General features: G+C 43.2%; 1 protein-coding gene and 1 pseudogene across 1 annotated transcript; both read right to left on the bottom strand.

Moving 5' to 3' along the window:
* Positions 1-7,232: 7,232 nt before the first annotated feature.
* On the bottom strand, positions 7,233-9,395 carry LOC123485785 (E3 ubiquitin/ISG15 ligase TRIM25-like). The gene is made up of 3 exons (XM_045216912.1): positions 9,377-9,395; positions 7,479-7,927; positions 7,233-7,373 (listed from the first exon to the last, which is right to left on the bottom strand). The coding sequence occupies exons 1-3, from the start codon at positions 9,393-9,395 to the stop codon at positions 7,233-7,235; spliced, it is 609 nt and encodes a 202-aa protein (XP_045072847.1).
* Positions 9,396-9,710: 315 nt separating this feature from the next.
* On the bottom strand, positions 9,711-15,517 carry LOC123485784 (annotated as a pseudogene).
* Between the last annotated feature and the right edge of the window lie 2,104 nt (positions 15,518-17,621).

Here is a 17,621-nt window from a genome sequence, read left to right as displayed (position 1 = left end):
GATTGGAGATGGTTTTGAAGAAAACATTGAAATTAAGCATTGACAATCCGTTTGCTTATTATAAAGGACTTAATATTGACGTATTTAAATATTATTCTCGTATTATATTTTACAAATTTAGCACAGCCCCACAAAGCTTCAGTCCACACGGTTGACTGGACTGATAAATACTGCTGTCTTCTACTCACCAGCAGGTGGCACTAATATACAGTGTTGAGCACTTTAACTCAGTAAGACTTTTCTCACACACACAAACACACACACAGTCTTGCACAGCTAACCTTGTGGGGACATACAATTCAGTCCCATTCAAAATCAAATTTTCCCTATCCCCCTAACCCTAAACCTAACCCTAACCCTAACCTGTATCCTTACCCTAAACCTAACCCTAACCTTAACCCTAACCTTAACCCCAAAAACGAACCTTAACCTTAACCCCTAAACCTTAGCTCCTAACCCTAACCCTAAAACTAACCCTAGCTCCTAATTCTAACCCTAAACCTAATTTTAACCCTAACCCTAACACTAATTCTAACCTTAACCCTAAACCCCCTAGAAATAGCATTTCACCTTGTGGGGACCAACAAAATGTCCCCAGTTGGGTTAGAATTAGTCCCCCACAAGTATAGTTAAACACACACACACACACACACACACACACACACACACACACACACACACACACACACACACACACACACACACACACACACACACACACACACACACACACACACACACACACACACACACACACAACAAACACACACACACACACACACACACACACACACACACACACACACACACACACACACACACACACACACACACAGACAGAAGTGGATTGGTTGGATGCACGTTCTCGGTCTGATCCCAAATCAATCTCACACTACCTATCATTAGGTCCTCGATACCAATTGTAGCGCTGAAGAGAACAAAGTCACAGCTGGGCTTGAACCAGTGACTCTGCTGTTAAGCACACTATCTCCTGTGCCATAAAGGTCAGGACCTATTGGTTGCGGCCATAGAACACTTCCGTTCAGGGAAGCTGCACCTTCACTTCTCCTTTTGGTTCTGAGTGGATAGCTACTATAGTCACCACGCTCCATTCAGCTCTGTTGGGGTGTGTTGACTTTCCACCATATTGTTTATACCCATCTAGCCCTCTCAGATCTGCAGATGGAAGTAAACAAGGACATAATGGTAGAAGTGAAGTGTTGGTTTGGAACTGGGCCTCGGAGTGTGTCCTAGTGTACTCTGGTGCAGGAGATCTCCTTCAGGCAGAGGGAGAGAGAGAGGGGGAGAAATAGATAGAGGGGGTAGAAAAAGAGAGAGAGCGAGAGAGGGGGGAGAAAGAGAGAAGGACAGAGTGAAAGAAAGAGAGAGAGAGAGAGAGAGAGAGAGAGAGAGAGAGAGAGAGAGAGAGAGAGAGAGAGAAAATGAGATGAGCACACAGAAAAAAGGCAGAAAACAAAACATGTAGTGAGATGTGATGGTGAGTCTTGCTGTGTGATATCTACAGTGAATGTCCTCCTGCTTAGAATGTTATTACATTATGATGGCAGCTATTTTCTTTAAGGCATTTAGAGATGAAAAAAACTTGTTATTATATTACAAAGGGTGGAGATGAAAATAGCATGTCATCTCTCATAGTCCAAAGTGACCATAGGAACAGAGTACAGTGGGGAGAACAAGTATTTGATACACTGCCGATTTTGCAGGTTTTCCTACTTACAAAGCATGTAGAGGTCTGTAATTTTTATCATAGGTACACTTCAACTGTGAGAGACGGAATCTAAAACAAAAATCCAGAAAATCACATTGTATGATTTTTAAGTAATTAATTAGCATTTTATTGCATGACATAAGTATTTGATACATCAGAAAAGCAGAACTTGTCTGTCTCCCCAGCCCTGGTATCTCTCAGAGAGCAACCCCTGTCTGTCTCCCCAGCCCTGGTATCTCTCAGAGAGCAACCCCTGTCTGTCTCCGCAGCCCTGGTATCTCTCAGAGAGCAACCCCTGTCTGTCTCCCCCAGCCCTGGTATCTCTCAGAGAGCAACCCCCTGTCTGTCTCCCCAGCCCTGGTATCTCTCAGAGAGCAACCCCTGTCTGTCTCCGCAAGCCCTGGTATCTCTCAGAGAGCAACCCCTGTCTGTCTCCGCAGCCCTGGTATCTCTCAGAGAGCAACCCCTGTCTGTCTCCCCAGCCCTGGTATCTCTCAGAGAGCAACCCCTGTCTGTCTCCCCAGCCCTGGTATCTCTCAGAGAGCAACCCCTGTCTGTCTCCCCAGCCCTGGTATCTCTCAGAGAGCAGCCCCTGTCTGTCTCCCCAGCCCTGGTATCGCTCAGAGAGCAACCCCTGTCTGTCTCCCCAGCCCTGGTATCTCTCAGAGAGCAGCCCCTGTCTGTCTCCCCAGCCCTGGTATCTCTCAGAGAGCAGCCCCTGTCTGTCTCCCCAGCCCTGGTATCTCTCAGAGAGCAGCCCCTGTCTTTATTTTTTTATTTTATTTCACCTTTATTTAACCAGGTAAGCCAGTTGAGAACAGGTTCTCATTTACAACTGCGACCTGGCCAAGATAAAGCAAAGTAGTGCAATAAAAACAACACAGAGTTACATATGGGGTAAAGAAAAAAAACATAAAGTCAGAAAATACAACAGAAAATATATATACAGTGTGTGCAAATGTAGCAAGTTATGGAGGTAAGGCAATAAATGGGCTATAGTGCAGAATAATTACAATAGTATTAACACTGGAATGCTAGATGTGCAAGAGATTATGTGCAAATAGAGATACTGGGGTGCAAAAGAGCAAATTAAATAACAATATAGGGATGAGGTAGTTGGGTGGGCTAATTTCAGATGGGCTGTGTACAGGTGCAGTGATCGGTAAGGTGCTCTGACAACTGATGCTTAAAGTTATTGGGGGAGATAAGAGTCTCCAGCTTCAGAGATTTTTGCAATTCGTTCCAGTCATTGGCAGCAGAGAACTGGAAGGAATGGCGCCAAAGGAGGTGTTGGCTTTGGGAACGACCAGTGAGATATACCTGCTGGAGCGCAGACTACGGGTGGGTGCTGCTATGGTTACCAATGAGCTAAGATAGGGCGGGGATTTGCCTAGCAGTGATTTATAGATGGCCTGGAGCCAGTGGGTTTGACGACGAACATGTAGTGAGGACCAGCCAACAAGAGCGTACAGGTCACAGTGGTGGGTAGTGTATGGGGCTTTGGAGACAAAACGGATGGCACTGTGATAGACTACATCCAATTTGCTGAGTAGAGTGTTGGAGGCTATTTGTAAATGACATCGCGAAGTCAAGGATCGGTAGGATAGTCAGTTTTACGAGGGCATGTTTGGCAGCATGAGTGAAGGAGGCTTTGTTGCGAAATAGGGAAGCCGATTCTAGATTTAACTTTGGATTGGAGATTCTTTATGTGAGTCTGGAAGTTGAGTTTACAGTCTAACCAGACACCTAGATATTTGTAGTTGTCCATATACTCTAGGTCAGACCCGTCCGAGAGTGGTGATTCTAGTCGGGTGGGCGGGTGCTAGCAGCGTTCGATTGAAAAGCATGCATTTAGTCTGTCTCCCCAGCCCTGGTATCTCTCAGAGAGCAACCCCTGTCTGTCTCCCCAGCCCTGGTATCTCTCAGAGAGCAGCCTATAGGAAGCAGCAATGTCATCCCTCTTGGCCAGATGTACTCTTGGTCTGTGATGAAGCCAAGGGCTGTGTCTCAATAGTCTGAAGTGGTTTCCTCTTCATCTCCTCTCCTTTATCTGCACCAATCTGAAAACACAGGCTAGATGAAAAGCAGGGAGGTACAGATGTAAGGAAAGGAGGCAAGGATGCTATGTTAGACTATTGAGACTCACCCCTTGGAGAGGTTGGTGAGTGTGTTTATGTGTGTGTGTGTGTGTGTGTGTGTGTGTGTGTGTGGGTGTGTGTGTGTGTGTGTTGTAATTAGTGAGAGTTGTCCTCTGGCTCTGAGATACATTCAGCCTCTTGAGAATTGAGGGCAAATTATGAAACACAGAGAGATGAAAGATCAATTATTTAATGTTTTCTTTTTCTTTTTCTTTTTTTCTTGGTTAATTATTTGGGGAAGCCTGGCTTCCCTTGGCATCCATGGATACACGCCACTGTACCCTACTACTGTTATTGCTCGCACACAACAAGCAGCAGGTAGCCTAGCTTTTAAGAGCATTGAGCAAGTAACCGGAAGGTTTCTGTTTCGAATCCCCGAGCCGATTAAGTGAAAATCTGTTGATGTGCCCTTGAACAAGGCACTTAACCCCAATTGCTCTGGATACGACTAAAATGTAAACAAACCATGTAATATGTGACTTTGCATTACAGACCAAAGTGTCTTGTAGATCTAAATTCTTGCATTTATCATGTGACTCACATAGACCACATCAAGGGCGGACTGGGACCAGATATAGGCCGGGAATTCCAAGTGGACCGTACCCTAAAGGGGGAGGGCAGGATGATAAAGGGGAGGGCAGGATGATAAAGGGGAGGGCAGGATGATAAAGGGGAGGGGCAGGATGATAAGGGGGAGGACAGGATGAGGTCATGGTGTGCTGCTGTACTCCCTTGTAGCCTGTAGGTCTGTCAATAGCAGCAATAATAAACTGATTGTCCAAGTTTATTGCCATAAGCACAGGATACAGCATAGTGAACACAATATAATGAAGTTATTATTTTCAAGCTCTCTTTTCAATTCAACAGCTAAAAATGTTTTCAATAAAATATAGGAAAATACATAACATACAAGCATGCAGGAATGTACTTCACTGTTGAACTAATTCATAGTGATATTGTTCTACACTACAGTCTAATTTTAGGGAATTACTGAAAATAAGACAATGTATATTGACCTGGGGATCCTGTTGCAATTATATGATTGATTTCATTAATCCCAAAGTCATGTTATATCAGGAAGAAGAATTTGGATTGTGGCCACGAAGCTGATATGGTCCACAGGGATAGATGGACAGGTAGGACTTCTTGGAAGGTGTTCTTGATACGTTATGAAGATAACCAACACTCACAAACAGTGATTTGGTATTTAGTATGTTATCACTTGAAATTATTGGACTATCCACAAAATAACATGGTGCTCAACAGATTACAATTATTAGAAAAATATGACTGTATTGATAACTGTAATTGATTGATTACATTATCAGGAAAAAGTTATAACATTCTCAGTTTAACCTATACGTAAAATGTATGCATGTTTTACTGTAAGTCACTTTGGATAAAACCGTCTGCTAAATGGCACATATTATTATTATTATTATTTTAATACATGATCTGCTGATTTATGTAATATGTATTACATTATAATGAATTATTACATTATCTGGTGGCTATTACATTATCAGTTATGTTAACATTATTTCAGTGTTTGGTATAAAACAGTCAGTCAGATCTATAGGAGTGATGACCAGTGGGGCTGAGTTTTTTACCACCATCATTAAGACCGGGGCAGAAGAATGGATAGAGTTTCTCAGTGAAAGTGCAGCCAGAGAAAGAGTAGATATGAGACCTGGCCTCCACATTATAGAAGGAGACCTGACCCTCCTCATAATCCACAAACACACCCACCTTCTGGGGCTTCTCTCAGGCAGAGGGTGACAGAGGGTTCAGTGATAGCCTTGTACTGTCTATTCCTCAGCCACACAGTCCAGGATACATTATTAGGGCTCAGTGTAATCATCCCCTTCCTGTTGATGGACTCTCTGGCCACTCCTGAAGTCCACCCAGTCTTCCCCCTTTCCCCTGAACCTCAGAGTAGTATCTCCCTGAGGAGAAACCCTCCTTTCCCAGACACAGAGACAGTCATCAGACCTCTCTGGGTTGTCAGGGAGATCATGTTGTTTGTCTCCATATCAGTCGAGGTAACTGAGATAATATGTAGATAAGGGTAAAGTCACTATGCATAGATAATAAACAGCAAGTAGCAGCAGTGTAAAAAAGGGGGATAGAAGCTGTTAGCAAATAGTCCGGGTAGCCATTTGATTAGCTGTTCAGCTGTCTTATGACTTGGGGGTAGAAGCTGTTAAGAAACCTTTTGGACCTAGACTTGGCACTCCGCTACCGCTTGCCGGATGTATCTCAGAGCCAGAGGACAAATCTCACTAATTACAACACTCACCACGGTCAGGTTGGCGAGTGTGTGTGTGTGTGTGTGTGTGTGTGTGTATTGTAATTAGTGCGAGTTGTCCTCTGGCTCTGAGATACATTCAGCCTCTTGCGAATTGAAGGACAATTATGAAACACATCTCACTTGTTTCCTGTCTTCAGACAGGATGAGTTGGGGATGTGCTGTATCAGGATCTAGAGTCGCTTTGTGCACGGGGCACTGTCATGCTGAAACAGGAAAGGGCCAAAGTTGGGATGAAGTTGGAAGCACAGAATCATCATTGTCTGCTGTAGCATTAAGATTTCCCTTCATTGGAACAAGGGGGCCCTAGCCCGAACCATGAAAAACAGCCCCAGACCATTATTCCTCCTCCACCTAACTTTACAGTTGGCACTATGCATTCGGGCAGGTGGCGTTCTCCTGGCATCCGCCAAACCCAGATTCATCCATCGGACTGGGCTATGGTGAAGTGTGATTCATCACCCCAGAGAACGCATTTTCACTGCTCTAGTGTCCAATGGCGGCGAGCTTTACTCCACTCCAGCCGACGCTGGCATTGCGCATGGGGATCTTATGCTTGTGTGCGGCTGCTCGGCCATGGAAACCAATTTCATGAAGCTCCTGACAAAGAGTTATTGTGCTGATGTTGCTTCCAGAGGCAGTTTGGAACTTCGGTAGTGAGTGTTGCAACCGATGACAGATGATTCTTACGCGCTCCATCCCTCGGCGGTCCCATTCTGTGAGCTTGTGTGGCCTACCACTTCGCTGCTGAGCTGTTGTTGCTCCTAGATGTTCACTTACAGTTGACCGGGGCAGCTCTAGCAGAACAGAAATTTGACCAACTGACTTGTTGGAAAGGTGACATCCTATAACCGTGCCACGTTGAAAGTCACTGAGCTCTTCAGTAAGGTCATTCTACTGCCAATGTTTGTCTATGGAGATTGCATGGCGGTGTGCTCGATTTTATATACCTGTCAGCAACGGGTGTGGCTGAAATAGCCGAATCCGCTAATTTGAAGGGGTGTCCACATACTTTAGTATATATAGTGTATCATATCAAGAGGCAGGTAAATGCTGCCTATTGTTTCAGTGCAACATTGATATTACCCAGCTCATATTTGATGTCATGTTTGAGTTTGGAGTTCCCCTCCTTTAACTGGATGTTCTTCAGCTCAGAGTTCTCTTCCTCAGTACCATGCTCACTCTCCATAGCCCCCTCCTGAAGAGAAAACATGAAATACACAGTTCAGCTATACTGTCATTGTTATCAAAATAAATCAAGTGTTTGTAGTCATATCAAATAGTGTATTGTTAATGACAGCACCTCTTTGATGCTCTCTGTCTGTCCAGCGTTGCCATGGTGGTCTTTGTGTCCCCCGCCTCCAGTGACCTCAGCCAGGGTGTGTCTCTGTAGTGCTGGGATGGTGTAGTGCTGCCTGACGTGGCTCTCACAGTAGGAGACAGTGCAGGTCAGACAGGACTTGACCGCTCTGAGCTTCTGTCCAGAGCAGATATCACAGGCCACGTCCCCAGGCCCAGCGTAGCCCAGAGCAGGGAGGGCAGGACTGAAGCCTGCCTGCTGGAGCCCCTGGAGGACCCTGACCAAGGCTGTGTTAGTGATGAGCACAGGCCGGGCTCTGGATCTCTTACTGCACTGGGGACACACATAGTCTCCTGCAGGGCCGGGCTGGGCCCAGTATGTGCTGATGCACTGCCTGCAGTAACTGTGTCCACAGGGAATGGAGACCGGGTCCCTCAGCACCTCTGAACACACTTAGTAATCATGCATTATGTCACTCTTTATAAAGCACAGTTGTTTTTTATCAACAACATTTAATAAAAAGCTTGTTTATGTGCCCTTCCCAACGATGCAGATAAACAATAATATTATACAAATAGTAACACAATAGGAATAAAATACACAAGAATGAAGTACATGAAATGATTTCTTGCAACCTCTCCTTACATTTCAACAGCAAAAAAGTATTCAACAAAAATATAGTAAGAAACATAATCATGCAGGACAGTAATTAATTGTTATAGTAAGTCATGTAATAATCTAATTTCAGGGGCTTACTGAAAATATAACAATGCATACAGACCTACTGTTCCTGTTGCATTTATTGGACTGTTTTTATTCTTCCCAATGTCATGTTATTCAGGAAGAAAGAATTTGGATCTTGGCCACTAATGTGATATGGTCCACAGATCTAGATGGATCTCGTCCCACTAAGGTGATATGGTCCACAGAGCTAGATGGATCTCGTCCACTAAGGTGATATGGTCCACAGAGCTAGATGGATCTCGTCCACTAAGGTGATATGGTCCACAGAGCTAGATGGATCTCGTCCACTAAGGTGATATGGTCCACAGAGCTAGATGGATCTCGTCCACTAAGGTGATATGGTCCACAGAGCTAGATGGATCTCGTCCACTAAGGTGATATGGTCCTCAGAGCTAGATGGATCTCGTCCACTAAGGTGATATGGTCCACAGAGCTAGATGGATCTCGTCCACTAAGGTGATATGGTCCACAGAGCTAGATGGATCTCGTCCACTAAGGTGATATGGTCCACAGAGCTAGATGGATCTCGTCCACTAAGGGTGATATGGTCCACAGAGCTAGATGGATCTCGTCCACTAAGGTGATATGGTCCACAGCGCTAGATGGACAGGTAGGTCTTCTTGGATTACATTATGAAGAAAACGACCAGCACCGACAAACTGTGGTTTAGTATGTTAACACTTTATTTTTTTAGCCTTATCCACAAAATAACTTGGTGCTGAACTGATTACAATACTTATTTATGATATTTGTTAATGCATTAATAACTGCAATTGAATGATTACATTATCAGGAAAGGTTATTGCATCATAAATGTAAAATATTAATACATTATCTGCTGATTTATGTAATATGTATTACATTATAATTAATTATTACATTATCTGGTCGCTATTACAATAGCAGTTATATTAACATTATATCAGGCCTCCCGAGTGGCGCAGCGGTCTAAGGCTTCACTACAGACCCGGGTTCGATCCCAGGCTGTGTTGCAGCCGGCCATGACCGGGGAGACCCTTGAGACGGCGCACAATTGAGACCAGCGTCGTCTGGGTTAGGGGAGGGTTTGGCCGGCTGGGATGTCCTTGTCCCATTGCGCTCTAGAGACTCCTTGTGGTGGGCCGGGCGCATGCACGCTGACCGATCGCTAATTGTACGGTGTTTCCTCCGACACATTGGTGCGGTTGGGCTTTCGGGTTAAGCGAGCAGCGTGTCAAGAAGCAGTGCGGCTTGGCAGGGTCGTGTTTCGGAGGACGCATGGCTCTCGACCTTCGCCTCTCCGAGTCCGTATGGGAGTTGCAGTGATGGGACAAGACTGTAACTACCAATTGGATATCACGAAATTGGGGAGAAAAAGGGGTAAAAAGTACAAAAATAAGATAAATTATATTTAAAAAGTAAACATTACTTCAATGTTTGATATAAAACAGTCAGTCAGTGATATCTACAGGAGTGATGACCAGTGGGGCTGAGTTTTTACCAGTGTAATTATTACCAGGGCTGAAGAATGGATAGAGTTTCTCCAGTGAAGGTGTAGCCAGTGTATGAGTGGATATGAGACTTGGCCTCCACATTATAGAAGGAAACCTGACCCTCCTCATAATCCACAAACACCCCCACCTTCTGGGGCTTCTCTCTCAGGGAGAGGAGGACAACAGGGTTAGCAGCAGCCCTGTACTCTCCATTCCTCAGCAACACAGTCCAGTTTCCATTCTCAGGGCTCACTGTAATCTCCCCCTTCCTGTTGATGGACTCTCTGACCACTCCTAAAATCCACCCAGTCTTCCCCTTCACCCGAACCTCATAGTAGAATCTCCCTGAGGAGAAGCCTTCCTTTCCCAGGACACAAGGAACAGTATCAAACTTTTCTGGGTTGTCAGGAGATCCTGTTTATGTCTCCACATTTAACTTGTTTCCTGTCTGCAGACAGGATGAGTTTGGGATGTGCTGTATCAGGATCTAGAGTCACATCCACTGTGGAGAGAAACATACACTTTATTAGAATTAGAACATGTCAGTGGATATATAACATAAATCTGGGGAACTGCATTTTACTGTATAATACAATGTTCTCTGACATTGGATATTTTTGTGAATGGTATGACATCTAAAATAATGTAATAGTGTATTAATGTGCACTCTACATGGAGTTAACATAGAGGACTGTTGAGTCTAACTGAAGAGATAACACGAGGACTGTTGAGTCTAACTGAGTGTAACACACAGGACTGTTGAGTCTAACTGAAGAGTAACACACAGGACTGTTGAGTCTAACTGAAGTGTAACACACAGGACTGTTGAGTCTAACTGAAGTGTAACATACAGGACTGTTGAGTCTAACTGAAGTGTAACACACAGGACTGTTGAGTCTAACTGAAGTGTAACATACAGGACTGTTGAGTCTAACTGAAGTGTAACACACACTGACCAGAACATTTTCAGATTGTTTCAATATCTAAAATATGAAAGGTAACATTTGAAGGGGGTAAACATAATTACATCTTTATGAAACCAGTCATAACACCTCCATGAGTGTTGCAGTATAATTGATAAGAACCTGTTAACAATACTATCTACTATTCTACTACTACCTTAAAAAATATATACTGTCACTTTAAGCAGTCATTATTGTCACACTAACCATAGTCCATTGTCATATTCTTCAGGTTTCTTCTCACATACTCAGCCTCTCTCTGTTGCTGTAGGTCTGAGCTGAGAGTAGCTATGGTCTTATTCAGATCAGCAGTTCTCATGTCAAACAGTTCTTTCTCAAATGTTGCCTCTTGTTTAAGCGCAGCATTCTCCTTACTGAGCTCAAGCACATCATGTTTGAGCTTAGAGATCTCCTGCTCCAACTTTGAGTTTAACTTAGAGATGTTCTTCAGTTCAGAGATCTCCTTCTTCAGCTCAGAAATGGTCTTCAGATCAGAAATTCCCTCAGAATCTTCTTCCTCCTGTTTAACTTCCATCTTTTTAGAGACGTTCTCCCTCTCCTCCTCCTCAGTCTCCATGGTTCTCCTCCTTAAGAGAAAACATGAAACACACAGTTCAGTTCATCTCATTATAATAGTGCTTGTAGTTAAGTGTTTGTAGTCATTCAAATAGTGTATTGTGAATGACAGCACCTCTTTGATGCTCTCTGTCTGTCCAGCGTTGCCATGGTGGTCTTTGTGTCCCCCCGTCTCCAGTGACCTCAGCCAGGGTGTGTCTCTGCAGTGCTGGGACGGTGTAGTGCTGCCTGACGTGGCTCTCACAGTAGGAGACAGTGCAGGTCAGACAGGACTTGACCGCTCTGAGCTTCTGTCCAGAGCAGATATCACAGGCCACGTCCCCAGGCCCAGCGTAGCCCAGAGCAGGAGGGCAGGACTGAAGCCTGCCTGCTGGAGCCCCCTGGAGGACCCTGGCCAAGGCTGTGTTAGTGTAGAGCGCAGGCCGGACTCTGGATCTCTTACTGCACTGGGGACACACATAGTCTCCTGCAGGGCCGGGCTGGGCCCAGTATGTGCTGATGCACTGCCTGCAGCAACTGTGTCCACAGGGAATGGAGACCGGGTCCCTCAGCATCTCTGAACACACAGAGCATATTAATTGATCCTCAGTCAGCAGACTGGCACTGAAGTCACTGCGGAGAAACAGGAGAGAGAGAGAGAGAGAGAGAGAGAGAGAGAGAGAGAGAGAGAGAGAGAGAGAGAGAGAGAGAGAGAATGTTAGCAGATGAAACACAGTACATACAGTGAGGGAAAATAGTATTTGATCCCCTGCTGATTTTGTACGTTTGTCCACTGACAAAGACATGATCAGTCTATAATTTTAATGGTAGGTTTATTTGAACAGTGAGAGACAGAATAACAACAAAAAAATCCAGAAAAGCATGTCAAAAATGTTATAAATTGATTTGCATTTTAATGAGGGAATAAGTATTTGACCCCTCTGCAAAACATGACTTAGTACTTGGTGGCAAAACCCTTGTTGGCAATCACAGAGGTCAGACGTTTCTTGTAGTTGGCCACCAGGTTTTCACACATCCCAGGAGGGATTTTGTCCCACTCCTCTTTGCAGATTTTTTCCAAGTCATTAAGGTTTCGAGCCTGACATTTGGCAACTCGAACCTTCAGCTACCTCCACAGATTTTCTATGGGATTAAGGTCTGGAGACTGGCTAGGCCACTCCAGGACCTTAATGTGCTTCTTCTTGAGCCACTCCTTTGTTGCCTTGGCCGTGTGATTTGGGTCATTGTCATGCTGGAATACCATCCACAACCCATTTCCAATGCCCTGGCTGAGGGAAGGAGGTTCTCACCCAAGATTTGACGGTACATGGCGCCGTCCATCGTCCCTTTCATGCAGTGAAGTTGTCCTGTCCCCTTAGCAGAAAAACACCCCCAAAGCATAATGTTTCCACCTCCATCTTTGACGGTGGGGATGGTGTTCTTGGGGTCATAGGCAGCATTCCTCCTCCTCCAAACACGGCTAGTTGAGTTGATGCCAAGAGCTCGATTTTGGTCTCATCTGACCACAACACTTTCACCCAGTTCTCCTCTGAATCATTCAGATGTTCATTGGCAACTTTCAGACGGGCCTGTATATGTGCTTTCTTGAGCAGGGGGGACCTTGCGGCGCAGCACCGATTTCAGTCCTTCACGGTGTAGTGTGGTATCAATTGTTTTCTTGGTGACTATGGTCCCAGCTGCCTTGAGATCATTGACAAGATCCTCCCGTGTAGTTCTGGGCTGATTCCTCACTGTTCTCATGATCATTGCAACTCCACGAGGTAAGATCTTGCATGGAGCCCCAGGCCGAGGGAGATTGACAGTTTTTTTGTGTTTCTTCCATTTGCGAATAATCGCACCAACTGTTGTCACCTTGGCGATGGTCTTGTAGCCCATTCCAGCCTTGTGTAGGTCTACAATCTTGTCCCTGACATCCTTGGAGAGCTCTTTGGTCTTGGCCATGGTGGAGAGTTTGGAATCTGATTGATTGATTGCTTCTGTGGACAGGTGTCTTTTATACAGGTAACAAGCTGAGATTAGGAGCACTCCCTTTAAGAGTGTGCTCCTATTCTCAGCTCGTTACCTGTATAAAAGACACCTGGGAGCCAGAAATCTTTCTGATTGAGAGGGGATCAAATACTTATTTCCCTCCTTAAAATGCATATCAATGTATAACATTTTTGACATGCGTTTTTCTAGATTTTGTTGTTGTTATTCTGTCTCTCACTGTTCAAATAAACCTACCATTAAAATTATAGACTGATCATGTCTTTGTCAGTGGGCAAACGTACAAAATCAGCAGGGGATCAAATACTTTTTTCCCTCACTGTATATTATCACAGCAAGATCTCATTGTGATGTACACACTATCTAGCTGCAGTCTGGACCTTTATCACCTCTCACCTTAGATCAGAGAGACAGACTCCTGCTCTGAAGTTTATGTCTTGATCCAGTGACCAGTCACTCTTCATAGACAGACAGCTGGAAGCAGGAGACTCCTCTCTCCCATGCTTGACACTACACATAACAAAAGCACAGACAAAAGCACATCTTAGATGTAGATGTATTATAGTGTCCACAAAGCACAGAAATCAGTTTTCCTTTTCTGAATCTCACTACACTGAACACTTCAGGAAGCTGAACCAAAAGCAGAACATAGCTGGTCCCACAACTGTCAGACGTTGGTATATAATGGGTTAAGATAAATAAAGCTGCATCTTTTATATGTTGGCATATATCAGTTAAAAGCTGTAACACTGTTCTCACCTTGAGTCAGGGAGATTTACTCTTTTGAATTTGATATCTTGCTCCATTGACCTGTCACTCTTCATAGACACACAGCTGGGAGCTGCTCTCTCCTGCTTGACACTACACATTAAATAACATTTAAAATAAGCCATTATTATGTTCCATATTTTTGATATGTTTTCTTATCATGTTTATCCCTCAGACAGCCTCTCTCTGACTCACCTCCTGCTCATGACTCCAGGGTCTCCCTCAGGCTCCATACAGTCTAATGTCTCTTCAGAATCTGGACTGCTTCAGATCTCTCACTCAGAGAGAGACAAACTACTAGTAAATACAAAACATCATACATGAATATAATGGCTGTGCAGTGTGCACAGTAGGCTACTGCACATTAAATAGTATGTTCTTTCTCATATGTAATGTATCAACTGGCCATGTGATCATATTTCATGACTTTATCAAGAGATTAAATCGTGAGCAGATTCCATTTTAGAGAACCTCCATGTTCTTTGTTAAACTTGCAAAACAACTTCAGGTGTTTGGATCTCTACAAATGAATGTAGTATTAGTAGTATTAGTAGTAGTATTAGTTGTAGACATAGTAGTATTAGTCATATTATTAGTAGTAGACATAGTAGTATTTGTAGTAGTATGTGTAGTAGTATTAGTAGTAGTGTTAGTAATAGACATAGTAGTATTTGTAGTAGTATTAGTAGTAGTAGTAGTCATAGTATTAATAGTAGACATTGTAGTATTTGTAGTAGTATTATTAGTAGACATATTAGTATTAGCAGTAGTAGAGGGTAGTAGTATTCATCATAGTATTGGTAGTAGCAGTAGTAGTAGCAGTAGTTGTAGTATTAGTAGTAGACATAGTAGTATTAGTAGTAGTATTAGTCATAGTATTAGTAGTAGATATATTAGTATTTGTAGTAGTATTAGTCAGTATTAGTAGTATACATAGTTGTATTAGTAATATACAGTAATATTAGTTGTAGATATATGTAGTATTAGTAGTAGACATAGTAGTATTAGTAGTATTCATATTATTAGTATTACTAGGTAGAATTAGTAGTGTACATAGGATTATTAGTAGTATTAGTATTAGTATTAGTATTAGTAGTAGACATAGTAGTATTAGTAGTAGACATAGTAGTATTACAAGTAAACATAGTAGTATTAGTAGTAGTATTAGTAGTATTAGACATAGTAGTACTAGAAGTATTAGTAGTATACATATTAGTATTAGATATAGTAGTATTATTACTATTATTAGCAGTATTAGTAGTAGACATTAGTATTAGTGGTATTAGAAGTAGACATAGTAGTATTAGTAGTACTACCGGTATTATACACATATTATAAATATGTGTGCGATTTTATTACCATAGGTTACAGCATTGTAGCCAATTTGAGGACATGCCTGCTTAATTCAAGCTAAGACATTATACTACATATTGTTATTAAAATGTCCCAATATTCTATGCAAATAACTGTACTAGTTTTCTCTTACTTACTTATTTTTTCTTACCAAGAACTGGAGTAACCGACTCTGCACCGATAGTCCGCTTAATGTTTCCCTGAGGTGAGGTGATAAACTATTAACCTTTACTCTAAGTGAACACGTAGCAGATTGTCAGGTGACAGGGCAGGTGACAGGTTGGCTTATCAACAAACAGTTGCTGTTCAGAGTCCAAAGAGAATCTGAATATCAGTTTACTTACTGAATTGACTGAAATGAAATGGAATTTAGCCCAATCCTGCAACCCATCTGGAGAAGAGTTCACATACACTGTTTGGGATGGGGAAGACAGCACACATACACACACACGCACCCATGCACGCACTCACACACACACACACACACACACCTCGCCCAAGCACAAAGCACACACCTCGCCCAAGCACAAATATAACCTACTCTCAAATCTTGCTTGCAAAACACTCTTCAGGTCAGGGTTTGAATTACATGTTGACTTTAGGATGTGCTATGGATGTCCTCATCTGTATTGTTGAAGCTATAACCACATGAATGTGACTACAGTGAGCCCCTCACTAGAGAAGGGGGCAGCTGCATCCCAATATGGCGTACAGAGTATGTACGAGTGGGTGTGTCGAAAGGAAAGTAGTGGGCGTGTGGAAAGGAGTGGGTAAGTCAAAGCTCTCTGCTATAGGGTAAGAAGGTTTTGATTGAGCTGTGTTTTTTAAACCGTGCAACTACCGTAACATTGAGCTACCGTACTGAGAGAGTTTAGACTTCTGTTTTTAAGCCAGATGAGTCTGAACCGTAAATCACTGTTAGTTTTACACAAATAATAGTACATTTTCGCTTATAAAACTGACAATAGTTTATTTTTGATTAAAAGTATTGATGATGGATGTACTCCATGCGTTGTGTGCGTGTGCAGCTGTCACCCTGATATTGACAACTAGGTAGCTACTTCCTACGCCGTTGCTGGACAGTAGTGCTTGTCAGCGGGAGGCGAAGGGCACTGTGTCCTGTTGTTGTTACCATTCATGCCCTCCCCATTGAGTAGTAGACTGTATGTATGTATCAAGGTGACATCTAGATGGTTATCAATATTTGTTATTTCTTGTGTAGACTGCTATCCTACTTTAAATAATATCATTTGAGAGAAAAAAAATAGCCATGTTAGCTATCGAGTATGAAGCACTTCAAGTAGGCAGGCACATCGATTCACCACCCGGTGCACTGGTTGCCGGCTTATCGACTCGTCGTGCAGCCCAATCAGCCACTCAAAACGGTCTTGAGTGGCAACAAATCTGCTCAATTAGCTGATTCACTTTCCATATACCCACTCCTTTCGACCCACCCACTCGTCCATACTCCGGTCCCCATATTGGCCTGTAGCTACCCATACTTGCCTCACTAGGTGAACTTAATGCACTGTAGTGAAACAGCCCTTCATGTGGCTTTACGCTGACATAGAAAACCTGCCCTCAACACTTCTGCTGGTCAGATGTGCTGAAAACTCCATTACTACTTCTGAACCAGGGACATCGGGTATGGCATGGAATGGCAGTTGACATACTGTAGCTCAACACCAACATTTTAAAATAGGATACAAAAATCATTCCAATCCTGATTAAAAGGCAAATGCAGTTTAGCGGGGTTAGTTTGCTGACTTCAGGACCATGCGGACTCCTGGGAGGTGGAGGTAGGCTGTTTGTATGGCTGGCTGGCTGGCTGGCTGGCTGGCTGTTTGTATGGCTGGCTGGCTTGATTGAGCTGAATGAAGCTATTGATTGAGCTGAATGAAGCTATTGATTGAGCTGAATGAAGCTACAGCAACAAGGTGATGGCTGGAGTCCATTTTTGCTTGTATTTGCTGTTCTCCAAATCGCATTTTAGAGATTTTAAAATTGTGTAGAAATGCAGTAAATGAGCTTCAATTTTATACAAATTCATTGGAATTCTAAATCCAAGTTTATTGCCATATGCACAGGATACAGCGCAGTGAACAGTACAATTAAGTGATTATTTGCAAGCTCTCTTTTCAGTTCAACAGCTAAAAAATGTTTCCAATAAAAATAAAGTGGGAAACATAATATATATGCATGCAGGAATGTACTTCACTGTTGAACTAATTCATAGTGATATTGTTCTACACTACAGTCTAATTTTAGGGAACACTGAAAATATG

The sequence above is a fragment of the Coregonus clupeaformis genome, unplaced genomic scaffold, assembly GCF_020615455.1.
Source record: "Coregonus clupeaformis isolate EN_2021a unplaced genomic scaffold, ASM2061545v1 scaf0851, whole genome shotgun sequence".
Classification (NCBI taxonomy): Eukaryota; Metazoa; Chordata; class Actinopteri; order Salmoniformes; family Salmonidae; genus Coregonus; species Coregonus clupeaformis.
The sequence above is the reverse complement of the archived record's forward strand: the minus strand, read 5'-3'. Positions and strand labels throughout refer to the sequence as shown.